The 15,861-nt window shown below is 31.9% G+C and overlaps 1 protein-coding gene across 1 annotated transcript in view; it reads right to left on the bottom strand.

Annotated features, from left to right (window-relative positions):
• The window catches only part of LOC117177327, a 200,556-nt gene that overhangs the window by 71,807 nt on the left and 112,888 nt on the right, over positions 1 to 15,861 (bottom strand). The window contains exons 3-5 of the mRNA XM_033367951.1: positions 12,162 to 12,293; positions 3,829 to 4,107; positions 3,632 to 3,688 (exon numbers count right to left, since the gene is read on the bottom strand). Of these exons, the coding sequence (XP_033223842.1) occupies positions 3,632 to 3,688; positions 3,829 to 4,107; positions 12,162 to 12,293 (468 nt within the window). The remainder of the gene's footprint in view (positions 1 to 3,631; positions 3,689 to 3,828; positions 4,108 to 12,161; positions 12,294 to 15,861) is intronic.

The following is a 15,861-nucleotide window of genomic DNA, read 5'->3' on the forward strand; positions in this document are numbered from 1 at the left end:
GAGAAAATTTTCATTAAAAGGGCTATAATAGAGAAATGAATTTATTTAAATAAAAATAATGCATAGGTAAATTGAATTTAATATTCATAGGTTGAAATTTCAAGTCAAAACATATTGCACTGTCAATAAAATAGTTGAGTATTCTACCAAACAAGCCTAACTTTCTACCAAAGGATATAAATTTTCAACGAAAGAGTTGAAAAAGTGAATTTTCATCAAAAAAGTTAATGTTCAACTAAAAGTGATGATTGTTTAACCAAATAGTTGAATTTTCAAAATAAAACCAATTTAATTTAGACCGAAACTTTGCATTTCCAACAAATAGTTGAAATTTTAGGCTAAACAGACCAATTTTAAATAAAATATATAGTTCATTTTTCAACCAAATAATTAAATTTTAAATCGACACGATTAAACTTCGACCAAAAACAATTGCGCTTTTTAAAAAATAGTTGAAATTTTCACACCAAATATTTGAAAGTTTTGAAGCAAAAGGGATGAATTTCCCCAAAGTAGTTGGTTATTCAAACAAATAGTTGAATTTACAACCTATAAAGATGTATTTTCGACGAAGTAATCGAATTTTTAAACTAAAAACATTAAACTTGAACGAATTTTTAACAAATTACTTAAATTTCTAACCAAAGAGATGAATTTTAAAATAAACTGATTCATATCCACAAAAACAAATGAATTATTAAGAAAGAAGTTAAACTTTCAACCAAGAAAAATTGTTTAGTCAAGAAAGAACACAATTTTTAACCAAATTGCTCAATTGTAAATCTAAAAAGACGAATTTATTTGTTCTTTTCATTTGCAATGCTTGAGAAAAACTTTATCAAAAAGATCTCTTTTAGATGGCAGTATTTATATGCGTCTTCATATTCTGAATTATCTACTTAATTAAGTATAGTCAAAGATTAAGTTTCTCAAAGCTCTGTAGGCTTTGAGGTACACATTCTCATCATGACACTCGCGCTGCGCGCTCGATTTCCGACACATTTTTATTTATTTTTTTTTTTCAACGTTATGTTTCACGAATAAAACAAAAAGTACGCGTCCTATCAAGAAGTGATTCTTGACGAAATTCTAGATCTTTTTTGGGATAACCATTTTTGTTAATTTATCTTTTTTCGTATCCTACATAGTTTGTCCACAAAATGGATTTTTTTATTTTCCATTATTTTTTGTGCAATCAAAATTTGAATTTTCCATTTTTGAAGAAAATCAAAAAATTGGTCATGATAATCTTGTAAGGCTTACAAAAAGAAATGTTTTTCTTCTCTTGACTTTTTTTCATATCGTGCGTTTTTCGGCTTCAAATTTTGATTTTCGGTTGATTAAAAAAATTTTGAAAACGTTATAACTCTGAGAATTTTCTTTTTATCAAAAAAAGTCATAAGGATAAATTGTTTGTTCTTTTTATTACTATAGATATCCGTACATCGAATTTTCAAATTCAGAAAAAAGTTGTCTCACAAATTTTCAAAATGCGCTCACTTTTTGAATTTTTATTAAAAATGGCTGGTTCACGAACTCGTCCTTTCTTTCAGAACCTAAAAAAAGTGTGCCAAAGATGAATTTGATTCGTTCATTTTTTCGAAAGTTATTTTATTTTCCATTATTTTTTGTGCAATCAAAATTTGAATTTTCCATTTTTGAAAAAAATCAAAAAATTGGTCATGATAATCTTGTAAGGCTTACAAAAAAAAATGTTTTTCTTCTCTTGACTTTTTTTCATATTGTGCGTTTTTCGGCTTCAAATTTTGATTTTCGGTTAATTAAAAAAATTTTGAAAACGCTATAACTCTGAGAATTTTCTTTTCATCGAAAAAAGTCATAGGGATAAATTGCTTTTTCTTTTTAATACTATAAATATCCGTACATAGAATTTTCAAATTAAGAAAAAAGTTGTCTCAAAAATTTTCAAAATGCGCTCACTTTTTGAATTTTTATCGAAAATGGCTGGTTCACGAACTCATACTTTCTTTTAGGACCTAAAAAAAGTGTGCCCAAGATTAATTTGATTCGTTCATTTTTTCAAGAGTTATCGTGTTTACGGACAGACGGACAGACAGACGCCATCGGTAAAACCTGATTTTCGGATTCAGGGGATCTTGAAACGTGGAGATCCGTTGAAAAAGTGTGATGTCAAATTTCCGACAATTCTAATACTTTCTCAATCATAAATGATGAGAATGTAAAAAAATGCAGCAAAATAGTTAAATACTAGCTATGTAAACTTGACAGCACCAGTCCTTAAATCATGATTTCTCTTATTTCATAATTAAAGGCTCATTTAGGGCTGATTTAATGCCCCAGTACCAAATTTTCAGCTCTTATTTTTTTTTTAAATATGCATGGTGCTGCGCCAGCAGCACCACTCGAGGAATCGGTCAAAAAATTATTATATCAAATTCCCCTTTTCACCGGAATTTCCGGCTCAAAATAACCCTTTGAATCACTGACCTAACTTCAAAATTAAAAAGGGTAACAAAGGGACAAAATAAAATTTTTTTATTTTTCTTTCTAAAAATAATAAGGGACTATTTAGGGCTGACTTTCCATCCAGCTATGGATTCTACTACTTAGTCCTTTTTATAAAAATATCTCCTTTTGCAAGTTGCAAATTATTTATATTGTTTATTCACATAAACACTATACCTAAGGTTTTTATGTTCATATTTTTATACTTCTTCCTTATTATTTATACAATACATTACTTTGATGGAAATTCTAACAATGATAACCTTTTTAGCTATCTCTTATCGTTTACGAGATGCTTGATAATTAATCTAATTTTGAACTGTTAAACCCAGTTTTAGATGCTTTTAATCGTGAAAATCCATAGTATCTAAAGCTCATTTACGGCTTTAGGACTATCATAATCAAAATTAACAACAAAAAAACAATTTTTGTTCAAACCTTCAAAAATGTATTAAAAAAATTTATTTATTTTTATTTTGTCCCGTTTTTAATTTTGAAGATAAGGCAGTGATTTAAAGGGATCCTTGGAGCCGAAAATGAACCGGAAATTTCTGTAAAAGGGGGAATTTGTCCTTATCATTTTTTTGACCGATTCCTCGAGTGCCGCTGCTGGCTCGAAGTAAAGATGGCAGCACCGTTGCATATTTTATAAAAAGGGCTAAGTAGTTAAATTCATAATTGTATAGAAAGTAAGCCCTAAATAAGCCCTTATTAATGTTAGGAAGAAAAATTGAAAACTAATTTTTTGTCCCTTTGCCCTTCGTGGCCCTTTTTTAATTATAAAGGTAGGGCATTGGTTTAAAGGGATTCCTGGAGCCGGAAATAAGCTGGAAATTTCTATGAAAGGGGGAATTTCATATTATCATTTTTTGACCGATTCTTTGAGTGGCACTGCATTCGGCAATGGGGCATTAAATGAGCCCTAAATGAGCCCTTAATTATGAAATAGGTGACATCATGATTTGATGACGTCGGGCTGTCAGGTTTAGATAGCTATACTAGAAATTCAACTTTTAAACAAGTAGTGAATTTTCTACTAAAAATATGACTTTTTAACAAAATAGTTGAACTTTCAACAAAATAATTAAATTTATTTAAATTTACAAAAATTAATTTTCATCCAAAAATAGTTTTATTTTCTTACTTGGTTTTATGGATTTAGTTTGATCTCCAGTAAGAAACAAGGAAAAAAGAAAGTTTCCTGAAAACAAGAGGGAAAAAGAAAAATTAATTTAAAAAGTGGGAAAGAGTGGAATCGGGCAAGAGTGTGAAGTTAGGGCTTAGAAATAAAAATCTAGATAGGATAAATAAAGAACTATATGATTAATTCAACCAACTAACCGTGATGAAGATGATGAAGTCCAGTGAGGTTAAGAGTATGTTGGGTGTGCTGGGTGTGCTGAGCATGATGAAGGCTTCCCACATTGACGGCTCCAACCCCTTGGAGACTGAGGGCCTGTTGTCCAGGGGGTGCCGCAAGACTCGCCAAATTCTTGGCAAGAAGCTCGAGCTGAGTCACAGGAACGGGGCTGTAGGGTGAGCCTGGAGGCGGCGTGGGAGCCCCCCAGGTGTATCCACCCACACCCACACCCACTGCAGCGGAGAACACGCTCTCTGAAACTGAAGGACCCAAGGACTCACTTTAATCGATTCTGTCTTTTCCTTTTCCATTTCCTCTTTCTCTTCTGCGCTTTAGCTTCAGCTCGCCAAAACTAAATTCTAAAATCACCCAAGTTCACGCGATACTTGGCTAAAGTTTCACCCCAGGAAACTGCTTCACCACCATTTCATCAGTGCGATAAGCGACTTCGCAATTACACACGCACTGCAAATGAGACTTGAAAAGTTGCAAAACCATGTTCCATTTGAAAATAAAAGTTAGACTTGATCAAGCAGATCTAGCCACTCGAGATTTTATTTTAAACTTTGAAAGTTTCGACTGTTTCTGTAACTTTCCTCTTGCGCGATTCAATGTTTCATATTTTCAGTACAGAATAATTGATAATATTGAATATCTCTTAATTAAAGGGCTGATTCAAACGTACCAAATTAATTTTTAATATTTCCATGCAGTAATAAATTTGTTTCAACATTTAGAACTTATTACTCCTAACAGAGAAATATCATATACCCAATCAGTTTGCGCGAAACCATTAATTTTTTTTTGCAGAGTTATAGTGGTTTCATTATTATTATCAGTTTTGAAATCCCTTGTAATGAATATTACACTGTTAGAGTAATAACGGCACCATCCGGCTCGTAATTAGTACAATTAACTATCAATTTGATTAATTGATAAAATTTGATAAATTGATTAAAAGTTGGAAAAGGTGTTGAACTAGTCTTCCTGAATTTCGGGACGAGACACTTCGTTAAGAATTACGTAAAATGTAATTTTTTCTAAACATTTATAATTTCTCATAAAGATGGATTTTAGAATTTTTGTCTTAAAAAATAAAGTTTTCGCAATAGTGAGATATATTTATAATTTTTCGACAATTTATAACACATGAACCATTTTTAAACATATTTTTTTGTATATTCATACTCTCGATATAGTACTGCTCCGATCGTGGAGCCAGCCGTTAGCCATTAGTGGGCGAATTACCGATTATCTATACTGGTGAACAGTACTGGACCAGTACTGCGCTGGTGGTCAGTGGTGGAGTCCGACGGACTGCAAAAATTTCCACCTGGGGTGTCTGATGGTGACCGCAATAAGCCAATTTAAATTTATCGCTTCAGTTTCTCGGTACTTTCAATAAATATGCAATTAAGGAACTCGAGAAGGATAAATGGAAGTTCCATGTTAATACATTTAAAATAATCTAACTTATGAGGCTTTAAAAGATAGAACGCGAAAGCGAAAGGAAGAAAAATGCCAAAAATAATTATGAGTGATTAATATCTGATTTTTTTCCTTCTTCAACAGTTTCCAAAATTTTGTATTGCTCTAAAGTTTGAATCCCATTTTCTTTCCTGATGTTAATTCTTGCTAATCATACAAACCTGTACGTTCTGCAGAAGATCCGCAGCGTGTAAATGAATACACATATAATATTAATATCTTTTTGAAATAAATAGTATTTTGTATAAAAGTGTGAGAATGCTGAATTTTTTAATGTAAAAATTGTAAACTGTAAACCTAAATATTTATGTACACGGAAAAAATAGCATTGCATTAAGAATATATTGACACGAATACAGATAACAAAATATTTTCATGATGCGAAAAAATTTGCCTTGTCTCAAAAAAATTCTCAGATCAAGAAATTGTTGTATGATCCGTATTCGTGACCATATTTTCTTGATTCAATATCAATTATTTTTCCGCGTAATATCCAGGAATATTGTAGGGGTTATGACGTGTCCAGAGAATTATATAGATCAATTTGATGTTGATTAATTATTTGTGTGATATCCAGAGTGGTGCAACACATATAAATTTCAAATTAATATCGAAGATAATGCACTATAGAAAGAGCGAGTAATGGATTTTGTAGAGAATCAAAATCCAATTTCTGCTTGCAATTTTGCAAACGCAATCTTAAATTGCATGCATGCTATAACCTTATTAAATTCTATAGTAAAGTATCGGTCGTAATTTACCAACGAGAACAGAATAAAAAAAGTAAAAAACCTTGTTAGTTTTATGTTGAAGTTTAGTTAAATGTTATCATTAGAATTTCCAGTTAATTTAGAGACTTCTCTAATCGAAAAAATAAGTGATTTTAAATCCCATATAGTCCAATGTTTTTCAATTTTCTCAAAACTCACATCGACACTTTACAGGAGCTTGTCCGTAAAATTTGTCCCATTTGATAAAACTGTTGGTACTGTCAAATATCGTGAGAAGTACACGCGATCATTATTAGCAGTGAGAGCGAATATACAGATAATTAAAATCGTCAAGGTACGAGATTCCATTCTAGACAAAGCTAGAAAGTTATGTGATGTTTTGGTATTAGAAAAAAAATGGAAAATAAAGAAAACCGAAGGATTCAAAATTAAATCCCATTTTAGTAAATTTGTCTTGCGAAATGGGATATTTGAATTTTTCTACATATTTGTTTCTCCTACTTTTTTATCCGTCGAAGAATCCCCCCCCCCCTCTCTCCATTTTTCGTCGGTCCTCTAGTACCAGGGACGTTTTAGATTACACCTTGGACAATGAGGTCGTTAAAAAGGCCCCACCCCCGCCAAACTGCGGTTTTTTTGCACATATTCCAGGCTCCCAGTTTCGAATTCAACGCATTAATTGCATAATTGCGCTATTGTGCCCCGAGCCAGGTTCGGTGAAAGGCCCGTCATCCAAGGAAGGAAGAGCAAATGTGAGAGAGGGGGAATTAAAGTGGAGAATAGGTCCCATTAGATTTGGAGAAACAAGAGGAGAAGGCAACAAAGAAAATGAGACAAAAAATTGCATAGAATATTAGGTCCCATTGCTTTCTTAGATAAAATTTACTTTGAGAGGTGTCTAGTTCCAAAAGATGTTAATTAGAAGAATGATATCACTTTTGAAGACTAAGAAAGAGAATTAACTAGTATTGAAACTAGTACCCCTTTAAAATTCAAACTAATTTCTTTATATATTCATTCTATTTACCAAAGATATATACACTTATTTCTAATGAATTCAGTTTTACAATCAATATATCAGTTTTATCTTCCAGTTCTAAAATTCTTACTTGTTATTCCTGGACAAAAAGTGAGAATGTTACTTAAAATAAAAATCATTTATGAAACTCGTATAACAAATAAATTTTCCTAATTTGATACAAGAATTTATAGTAATAAACAAAATTTGTGTTGGATAAAATAGTCGTTTTTCATAGTATTTTTCTGTGTTAAGAAAAAATTAAAGTACAGTGAACCCCTGACTTAGTGCCCCTTAATTGAGGCTTTCCGAGAATTGAAGTCGCGCTGCGGGTATAGAGAGGAGCTTCAGGGGATATGCAGTGTTCCCTCAGGCGCATGACAAAATAGGAGCATTGCGGTAAGGCACTGTATCATAACGGCCTACCGGTGTAACTACGTCATGACAATGGGTTAGTTCTCCCGAAGTGGGAAACACACGTGTTTACATAACGAATAAGCACGATGGCGAGCTCGCGTCGACTAGCAGTGGGTCCCCGATGCCATAAGCCAACTGAAGCCGATGGGACTGATCGGATTATTTCATGCGATCAAATAAATATCAGTTTATTTTAATCAAAAACGTTATACTGCTGTTTATAATTAATCATTTACTATAAAATTTCTTGTTAATATTTACTTGAAATTCAAATTTCTTCTAAATATTTTCAAATTAGTGGCACTGACGTAGCTACCCAACAGGGACATTCGACAAAGTAAACAAAGAAGAAAAAGTATTGGATAAACAGAGAGAGAGAGAGAGAGAGAGAGAGTATGATCGTTTCGAAACGAAAAGTATGATCTGTCATTGCAGCAAAATCAGATCGTCTCATTCTACCGTATACGATAGACAGAGAGATCACCAAAAGATCGTTTCGAATTCGATCGCATTCATTGTCTATATCAAAAGTTAGAAAGAAAGGTTCGATCGACTTTAGACATGGGAGTCCCACTGCAGTGTGTTATAACTCCAACTGTCGAATGTTGACGTGAGTGTTTTGAAAACTGTGTTTTTCGTAGACAATTAATCTAATATTTATAAAATTAAGTGATTTTCTATTAAATAACTTCTTCGTATGTCTGGTTATGAAACATAATGATGCTTCATTTTGGAAAACGCGTGTTTCCTACTTGAAGTGTTTTGCTTGTACATACATAGTTGTAATATCGTAAATTAATGGCCAGTTTTAAGTTCGTTAGCAGGAAACACATTTATTTTAACGTGTAACAGTAAACTTTCTTCCTCATTTCCATTAAATATTTAGTTTACCTTGTCTTCGTATTAGAAAAGCAATTTCCAAAATATTTGTTACCGCGCAGTAAAATCCGGCTTTAGGGCCAACTTCAGTCTCAAAACCGGCACTAAATGAGGGGTTCACTGTATTTGACAACACCGATAGTGATAATCTTTAACCAAATGTACAGCAAACTTCAGTTCCATTCAGTCCGTCCACTACTATAGGAAGCTATACATGTTCGAGCATGATAATAATAAATAATGTAAGCACCAAAAATGCATCTTATTATTTTATGAAAAATACTGATGTGTACTTTAAGTCGGTTATTTGCGGAATGTGAATTATGTAGTGTAAAACGATAAATATTGCTAAATTAAAGTTACTACCGACGTGTAGTAGGAATTTCAATGTATAGTAAGATCATCGACAATCTACATGAAATGCAATATGCAATGTTAGCTATATCTTTAAGGACTCAGAATTTTTACGTTACGCATTTTTTTATTTTTAGCCTGCCAACTAATATAATTTATCAGGGTGTCGATTACAAGGCGACTATTAAAAATGTCAGGTTTATCCAGGCATAATTTTTCAATTTTCTCGGTCTGTTAAGTATCAGTTATTCATTATATCAGAAAATGATCGAAATGAAGCAATTTTAAAATCTATTGATGAAAATCTTGTATGAAACGTTAAAGATTGAACCAGGCACTTTAATCTTTTAAAGATATTCAATTACTTTAGATTTAAATAATCTTATAAAATGTAACAAGTTCGAATTAAAAAAAAAAGCAATTTAAATTTATTTTCCTTAAATTTGGAATCATTTGTATAATCGAAGGAAATTTAAAATTAGAAGTGTTAAAAAGGAATTAATTTTAACTGCAAGGAATTCAGAAATATTACGAATTTCAAATTAAAAACATTTTAAGAAGAATCTGAAATCCATGTTTCTGAATGAAATTCTATGTTTTTTAGAATTCAGGTCCGATCGACATCCTGTTTATTTCCAATAATTTTTTCGAACTACATTGCATTTTTTTATTGAATTGAATACTTGCTTTAACGTTGAAACGTAATCCCGATTAAGAATTCCTACTATACGTATTATAAAAGGTATAAAGCCTTATAAGCTCAAGCACATAATTTGCATAATGTGGATAAGTTTTCCTAAATCGTACGGTGTTCTCATTTAAAAAATTTAATTTCATTAAACCGTTAGTTACTCTTCCGTTACCTTTATAATAGTTTCAGATATTAAACAATATCCCTTTCAAAAAAGCCAGAGAAAACCAGTTTATGAAAGAAAAAAAGTTTTTCTGAGGCGTGTAGACATTATGCTGGCAAACCATAGAAATGAACATAGAGGCGATGAAACATTTCGAATATATAATCGACCCCGAGTACGAGTAGGGAAATCTATTCCTATATCGCATATCCCGATTCGCCCCACCAAGATAAAAACAAATCACGTTTAATGCAATAATACACAGTAAAAAATATTGCCTAATCATTCATCTCTGTCCGCGAAAGTTCACTCCAGGGTGTTAATGTCAAAAATTCTTCGCACAAATTTTAGCCTTAAAAAAATACAAACGGTATAAGTAATTTAGCGAAAAGAAAGTGTAATATTGACACAAAGTAGAGTGGAATTTTGTGGATATCTTTTGTACTGTGATCACTAGCTAGAGGAAAAAATACATTTGGATTTACTAGATGTTCAAATACAGTTTTCAACAAATAAGTTTTTGGTAATTGAAGTCTTTTTTTAACAAGTCAATAATTTTAAATAAAGGCCCGAATAATATTTTGGGTAATATCTAGTTCAGACTTTTATCATAAATAATTCTTCCTTTCATATAAATGTGAAATGATTAACCACAATTGTTAAAGAAGAAGTTTTCCTGTAGTGGCACTCATATAATTTATATACAATTTCCATAGCTTTTCTTTTATAATTGAAGAAACTTTTGATCAATTTTGTTAAACATAAAGGCTTCGATAAATGATGGACTATAGGAAAGTATCAATTATAATTTATTTGTCAATTAGTAACTGTGCATTTAGTAGATCGATACAAATTTTTTCCAACCAGGCGCTTGTGTTATTGCTTTCAGAAATCCCAATTTCCCACCGTCTGGTGGAACGATTTGGGATAAATCTATAGTAAACATTAAAGCGAACCATTATACAGGGTGTGTTTAAAGATATATATTTTACATTCAGAGTTTCTGAAACGCCTCGTTGGAAAGTAAGTAAAAAACTGATATCTATATGTGAATAAAACTATTTCTAAATATTTTTACTTATTATGCCATTTCAATTTTATATACTAATTTTTGTCTTAGTTTTTTTTTCTATTGCTTGATGAAAAATATTTAATTTGATAAAATATACGTAATAATTTAAAGAGATATAAAAATCTCCTTGTTCAGAGAAATTTATATATATATGATAACTCTCATTATTATATAGTATACACCCTGTATTAGATAAATAATAAACTTCAATACAGCACTTGAAGAAAGTTTTCTCTCGAAATAAAACCATGCAATGTGTTAAACTGATAATCGATACAATATATGTATAGTGTAATGAAACTTTTTTTGGCCTTACCTCGAAAATTCCATTTACATTTAATACGTGAAAAATGCGTAGGATGATTAAAATACATATCTACGCGAGTGCGAAAAAATATATTACAATCGGTTCAAAAAACTATTTCCTAAACTTATTATTGAGGATTTAATATAATACGTACTTATATTTTCCGAATATATAAGGGCTATTCTGTTCTGCAATTTTGGTCTTTATCTCTCGAAATTTAAATCAAACCTTAATTAATTCTCAATCTTGAACCAGCAACTAAGGTAGAATATCTCATTCCTAACTTAATTAAACTCTATTCAAATAAGCATTACATATTATATTCACCAAGAATTGGAAATTAATCTTGTATAAGTCTATATATATACACCTTTTTGTGAATCTTCCTGATATTAACTTTTATCGATTGCAAGTATTTAATCTTCTCACGTCAAAATACGAGACAATTATTTAATCTTAGAGACAATTGTGCCAACAACAAAAATATAAAAATAAAATGAAGCGATTTTCTCCTATAAATGGGTGTTTTGCCAATATTCACTTGTGCATTATCCTGTATGCACACAATTCTTACAATGATACGATTTAGGAAACGATACAAATTAGGTGATATTTTCTTTTATGCGAAAATAGAACACATCAGCACGATTGCTTATAAATGGTACTGGCATTTGCAAAAAGAAAGTTAGCCATAATAATAACTAAATTACAAAGTCCTACTTATACGAAAAGTGTCTATCCAATTTTACATTAAATATTACTTAAAAATTATAAATTTTGATCTGATACACAGAACATTTTAGGGTAGATACTGGATATGCATCAATAATAACATTATAGGTGTCAAAAAAGCTTTTGTATTGACATTTATTAAAATATCTCAATGAATAAATTAGATTAGAGGGTTAAAGAAAAACGTGATTATGAAAATAGAATACATTTTATTTCTAAGGCTTCGATAATCAGGTTCTAGTTTTCAGGTGCAAGAATATCAAGATGGTTACTCAAAAAATAAGTAAAGGTAGCAATATATCTACCATCAAATTTTATATACCCATGATAATAACGTGAACATAACAAAAACTCAAATCCGTTGAATTAAAGACGTAGGGTGATTTGATACCTGCCGCGGGAATAAAGTAAGCACTCATGCTCTGAGACATAGAAAGAGAGAGATGATCGTAGTAAACTTACCCTTGTGAGTCGTTGCGTGATAAGCTCGAGCTGTCGCTGGAGTTGGTGGTCCAGGGGTGGCCGGGGTGGCAGCGACGTAACTGCCCCCGCCACCCCCGGGGAATAACGAATACAGTCCGTAACGGTTCACACCTGTAATGAGGAGCATTATTCTTCTTAGAATCATTCCTTAATTCGTAAAGGCAGTGTAAATAAATTAAACAAGCCTAATCACTATGTTGCTTTCTCGTTTTCTTTTTCTATAATAGATTATGAGGTCCGTTTTATTTTTAATAGGAAAATTCTGGAGCACCGATAAAATAAAAATTGTTTCTTGTCTGATACCCTACAATTTAAAAACAAAGAGTTCCAAACTTAAAAGAAAATGTTCAAGATTAACTGTTTGTAAGCTAAACCCCAAACTGAAACCCATTCTAATTCACCCAAATTTTATTGCACCCTTTTAAATTCGAGTTTAATTTGAAAAACTTCCAAATGAGAAAATATGTACGTTAAAAATGAAACATACTTTGAAGTCGTTGAAAAGCGAAGAATTTATTGTTTAGAAGAAAAAATTGGGAAAAATCAGTGAAATAGCAAGCCATAGTAGTATGGGCTTGCAATTTGTACATCATGAGAAATATAAATAAATTCTGATAGAGAACGCTCTCAACTATCGCATTACCACCCATCGGGACTTCCCCTACACACTTTGATCCCACTACCGACTTTTATAAAAATGTTGACATCCAATGTAACCGATTCAATAGGTTAGTTTCAACATATAAATGGCTATCAATTTTAGACAAATAAAAATTAACTTTTTTTAATAGATTCGATTTTCTTAACCAATCATATATGAGGATAAGGTGCAAGTAAAAAAAAGATTTTTTATGTGGTGGGGGAGCTCAATTAACGAGAATCCCATTACCAGACTTTCGCGATAGGTGGGAAGGTATTGTACTTCGAAGGGTCGTGTTATTTCTGAAGTTTTCTGAAGCTAGATTCTGAAAGTATTTTTTCACTTAAATGTAACTTCTAGATTTGAAAGTTGATCCTTTACTTGAAATATTTTCATTCGTTTGATGAATAAATTAGAGTTACTTTTTCACTTTCATGAATATAAAAGCCTAGACCTATCACGTTCGTTCGCAGTACAAATACATAACCCTTTGACCCGCGACACAGACAGAGAACACATGCACTTCTGACTGAGCATCCGGTTGCCTTTTATAAAGGCGAGAGAAGCGCGCCATAAGCAAATTTAATTTAATTTAATTTTTATAGAGCTTATTTGAAACTTATGAGGATCACTTTTACTCTCCTTATGAGTGTAAAACGAAATTCTCAAATATAAAATAACTATCAAACGCTATTCTATTTTTCACTTCTTAACATTAAACGATAAAGCGTGTAAATGTTTATTACATTGTAAGTTTCATGAAAATAAGATAAAAAACAGGGAAGACAAAAAAAGTGGTCATTTCTACATTTCGTGTGTAATTATGAAAAAAAATGTTGGTAGAAACTTTTGCAGAAATTAACCACTTACACTCTTCCAGCATAGTTTGAAATACTAGAAGAATGAAAATCTTAGGTTTTAATAGGAGAAGTGTTTTCTTAAATTTTCTGCGGACTATGTATTTTAGCTGGGAGTAAGGGGTTTATAACTGCTTTTATCGCATACTTTAATTGATTTTATTCTCCAATTAATAATGACGCAGTTAAAAAGTTGTTTTGGTTATTAACAATTAAGTCAGCGCGACACCATATACTGTTTTGGTTAAAGTGGGCTTTTGTTCATATGAGTATTAGTGTAATTGATTAGGGGAGAAATGAGTGAAAATCATGTCAAACCCCTTTTTTGGCCCCGGTGATCTTAGGTTAATATATACTCAAAAAATGTCTGGTTAAATCAAACAGAATTCTGGTTAAATATGCCCTTAATATTTTTTCTGGTTATAGTAACCAGAAATAACCTGATTATCTGGTTAATTTAACCAGAATTCTGGTTGCTCTAAGCAGAAAAAAAGTATGGGCATATTTAACCAGAATTCTTGTTGATTTCACCATTTTTTTAGTGTATAATAACGATTTAGTGGCCAATCAATGTGCTTTCAAAATCATTACTGTTAATTTCGTTAAATATAAATTACACAGGCCGACAACATTTGCACCCCAAGAACGGACTTTGTGACCCCCAAGGATTTTGGTGTCCTAAAAGCGAAAAAGAAAAAGAAGGCATTGATAAACTGAAATGGTTAGTGTGCGGTATTTCGGAGAAAAAAAATCGGTTCGTGATGCTCAAAAATGCAAATAGACGATAAAAAGGAGTACTAAATGATAGCGTTAGCAGTTTTTAGAAAGAAAAATATCTGATCATCTTAGATTGTCCCTAACACGAAGTACTACAAGGAGACCGCACGCCATGTATTTCGACTGGCGCCAGTTCGCGATCGCCTTTCCTCGGAGTTTTATGCCTTCCCAGATTAGAGCGCCCCTTCAGTGAAAATATAAAATTAGAAATTGTTGTCTGCTACGGAGTATCGGGTGTGTTTTGTAGGTTAAGTTTGATTATGTCAAGTGTCAGCTGGTGTCACGCACGCAGTGATAATCCTTATATAATTTATATAATTATATGAATAATGCCATTAAAACAAAAGGAAGAATATAAAAACAATAGAATGCAAGTATAGATATTGAGAATTTTGCGTCTAATACCTCTCTCTTTCTGTTCCCTACTACCCCAATCACATCCCTTACAAAAACAATGCGACATTATTTGATCACTTATTATGTAGGCTTTTAGCACTTACACTTTGCACAACAATTTTTTTCCACTAAACACAAACAGTTTGCAATTGCACAACGTCATTAATAGCTTTTGTTTATACCTGTTCAAAATTTACATCACATGTTCTCGTAGTTTCTAGAGTTGCTGCACGTAGTGCCAGCATCTGGGAAGACATGAAAATTTGAGGACAGTCGATCGCGATTGTTGGCTTTTTTCCACTATCCCCGCTATAGGCGTGCGGTCTCCTTGTAGTACTTCGTGGTCCCAAATATGGCTAAAAATTGCTATTTTTGTACTTTTAGGTTACGATATTTAAAAATCCTGACGTATAGGAGAAATTTAGGCAATGGATTCGTTTTTAGGGCACCAAAATCATTCTCGGTCACATAGTCTGGTCTTTGGGTACAAAAGAAATATAATTTTTGTTGGCACGTGTTATCTACTACTTTTGACGCTGAATTTACTACTGTAATTTAAATCTTTATAAAATTGATTATCCATATTTGTATTTTAGTATTTAGTTCGACTATTATAGTGTTTTTTCCAAATTGTCCTTAAGTGGCCAATGATTGCACCCATTATCCTGTATATAGATAGGATTGTCTTTCACGCTAATGAGAGCTATGAGTCCCTATTTTTATATTACGTTTTGGGACCATTTTCTTCGAAACCATGAGAGACGGGTGTACTTGAGCCTCTCCCTACCTATATCATTTTCATATATATGAGAAATCTTTGCGGAACAACTAAAAATGCATTCAAAACTTTTCTTAAAGCTACTCATTTTCATGATTTTTAATCAGTTTTTAATTCAAGTTTCTTCAATTCTGACAAATTTAACCAACTCACGGCAGTTAATTAGTTCCAAACGCCACCGCACAGTCAATTAATTAGTTCCACAAATGGCCACTGAATAACGCACAATGT

The sequence above is a fragment of the Belonocnema kinseyi genome, chromosome 7, assembly GCF_010883055.1.
Source record: "Belonocnema kinseyi isolate 2016_QV_RU_SX_M_011 chromosome 7, B_treatae_v1, whole genome shotgun sequence".
Classification (NCBI taxonomy): Eukaryota; Metazoa; Arthropoda; class Insecta; order Hymenoptera; family Cynipidae; genus Belonocnema; species Belonocnema kinseyi.